General features: G+C 36.5%; 1 protein-coding gene across 1 annotated transcript in view; it reads left to right on the forward strand.

Moving 5' to 3' along the window:
• LOC107575198 (regulator of G-protein signaling 14-like) overlaps positions 1-2,554 on the forward strand; it is a 29,094-nt gene that overhangs the window by 13,213 nt on the left and 13,327 nt on the right. Inside the window, exon 11 of the mRNA XM_016261616.1 lies at positions 1,764-1,838. Coding sequence (XP_016117102.1) covers positions 1,764-1,838 — 75 coding nt within the window. The remainder of the gene's footprint in view (positions 1-1,763; positions 1,839-2,554) is intronic.

Here is a 2,554-nt window from a genome sequence, read left to right on the forward strand (position 1 = left end):
TATGTCTGCAGTCATAAAAATTGTTATATATCTTAGCCCAGCTATTTTAAACTGTTTGATCACATTCTAGGGTTACTATTATGCATAAAAAAAACTTATACAACATTGATAGGAATACTGAGATCAAATACAAAAAAATACTCAAAATGTTTACTTTTTTGTAACATATATCATCACAGTTTTATATTAGTGCTACCAGTATTGGAACATTAATATTCTAACTTATTTGTAACATTTGAACTTTACTGCCATTAGGCACTGCCAGTGAATGGCTGTTGCATGCATAAAATGCAACATTTTTAATCTGACAGTGTATGATTTCTATTAACATTACAGAATAGAACATGATCAATATTATCTTTCAACGTTCAATTTAAATAATTGTAATTGCACAAACGATGTAGGCTACAGTTTCAATTTGTTTATTGTGAAATAATCATCCTGGTTTCCTTTATATTAGCGCTGTTTTGGACGGATTGTTTGAATGCATTCGCTTACTGGATAATTGGACTGAAAACTTTCCCGGAGTTTAGCAGCTTAAAATGATCTAGTCGCAAGCAGAGAATCAAAATTGGGTTAAAGGGTTATATAGAAATTGCACTTCATTAATTTTCCGTTAATTGCGTTAAATTATTTTAAAGTGTTAAGGATTGTAAAATTAATCACATGTGTTAACGCGTTAATGTTGGCAGCTCTAAAATAAATTTATATCTGATATAAATTGTGCCTAATTTTGAATTTATCTGCAAATCTATAATTGAAGTAAAAAAATGAATAGATAAGTTGGACCAGATAGTGAAGGAAAAACAAACTGTAAAGCGTGTCGCAAGCAGAGAATCAAAATTGGGTTAAAGGGTTATATAGAAATTGTACTTCATTAATTTTGCGTTAATTGCGTTAAATTATTTTAAAGTGTTAAGGATTGTAAAATTAATCGCATGCGTTAACGCGTTAATGTTGGCAGCTCTAAAATAAATTTATATATATATTTTTTAATAAAAACATCTTATTTAAATAATGTATATAATTTAATTATTAAAAATTATTTACAAGATGTTTTTTTAACTAATTTTATTTAAATGATTATATAATTACACTTATCTATCATTTTGTTTTATGTATATTTGTGTATGTGCATTATCAGGCAAAAGTTTAGACTCAAATGGTTCAAATTAGTGCATTTGTTCTGTAGACTGATATAAATTGTGCCTAATTTTGAATTTATCTGCAAATCTATAATTGAAGTAAAAAAATGAATAGATAAGTTGGACCAGATAGTGAAGGAAAAACAAACTGTAAAGCGTGTTAAATACATAAAGAGATATATTTTTGACATTTTGAAAGCTAACACAATGAACTCCATTTTATTTTTATTTTCCACTTCTTCTAGTATCTTCCTGCTGGATTTAAATCAATGTCTCTGAGTTTAGTTATGCAAACCGCTTGTGATATTCTCTCTTTCTGTCTCTCTCGTGTCAACTTGTGTTAGGCTTATTGTAATTTCCTGTCACAGTATGTTTGCTCAGCACAAATGAAACCTCCACCTCAGGGGTGGCTTTAAAGCAGCATTTTAAAGCTCATTTTCTCGCGGTAGCTCTTCAGATGGAGCGGAGAGGGCTGGAGGGACCACCACATTACACCAGACCTTAAAAATAGGATTATGGGGGAGGTGTTAACTGACATGAGATCTAGCTTCTCTCTTTGCAGTGATCTCATTTCCTCACTCATCAGACTGTTTAATGGTGTGCATCTCTGTGTTTTAGTTGGTTTGGAGACTCAAGCTGCTTCACCAACACCCAAAGCAAATCCCAGATCCAGAAAACACCAAGACATGGACGGTAATGCATAAGTCTTACGTTATGGTGTATATTAACATGCTAGTTATGCAACCTTCACTAATGTCAAAGCCAGGAAATGCACATTATGTGTGTTCCCTTTCAGTCGGTCACTCTCGACGTCACGTCGGATGACCGACGAAATTGGGATCTCGTTTAGAGGGACCAATCTACTTCGAGTGTAAACTAAACGAGCCAATGCTCATTGGCATGCGATTATTGCATCCAGCTGCTGCTGATCAAGTGTGAGTATAAGTAGGCAGCAGATGCAGCGCATATTCAGCTTTTCGCTTCGGAGCCGAGCGATCACATCGTTCTGCTCCTGACTACTCTACTGAGAGAAGAAGACTGAACGAGTTCAGCGCGCTCTTGGAGAGCTCTTCGTGTTGGCGGACAGTGCTTCAGCGGTGGTGGTTTCCCGTGTCGAGTGGGTTGCACCCATCAGGCTGCACTACCCCCTGTTTGTGTTGCAGATGATCATCTCCCCTGTGCACCTCAGCATGCTAAAAGAGCTTTTTCCCCTAAAAGAGCAATTTCGGGTGCGTCTTTTTAAAGACGACGTTGCTTGGCAAACTTGACGTTACGTCTTTATAAAGACGATGTGGGTCTTGCTATAGACAACGTATCACCCGGGCATTCTGGATGCGGTCGTTACCTGGCGCTGGGTGATGGTCACGATCGCTGCCTCTCGTGCCTGGGCATGAAGCACGCTGAGGTGG

The sequence above is a fragment of the Sinocyclocheilus grahami genome, unplaced genomic scaffold, assembly GCF_001515645.1.
Source record: "Sinocyclocheilus grahami isolate Dianchi unplaced genomic scaffold, SAMN03320097.WGS_v1.1 scaffold2504.1, whole genome shotgun sequence".
In the NCBI taxonomy this organism is placed as follows: Eukaryota; Metazoa; Chordata; class Actinopteri; order Cypriniformes; family Cyprinidae; genus Sinocyclocheilus; species Sinocyclocheilus grahami.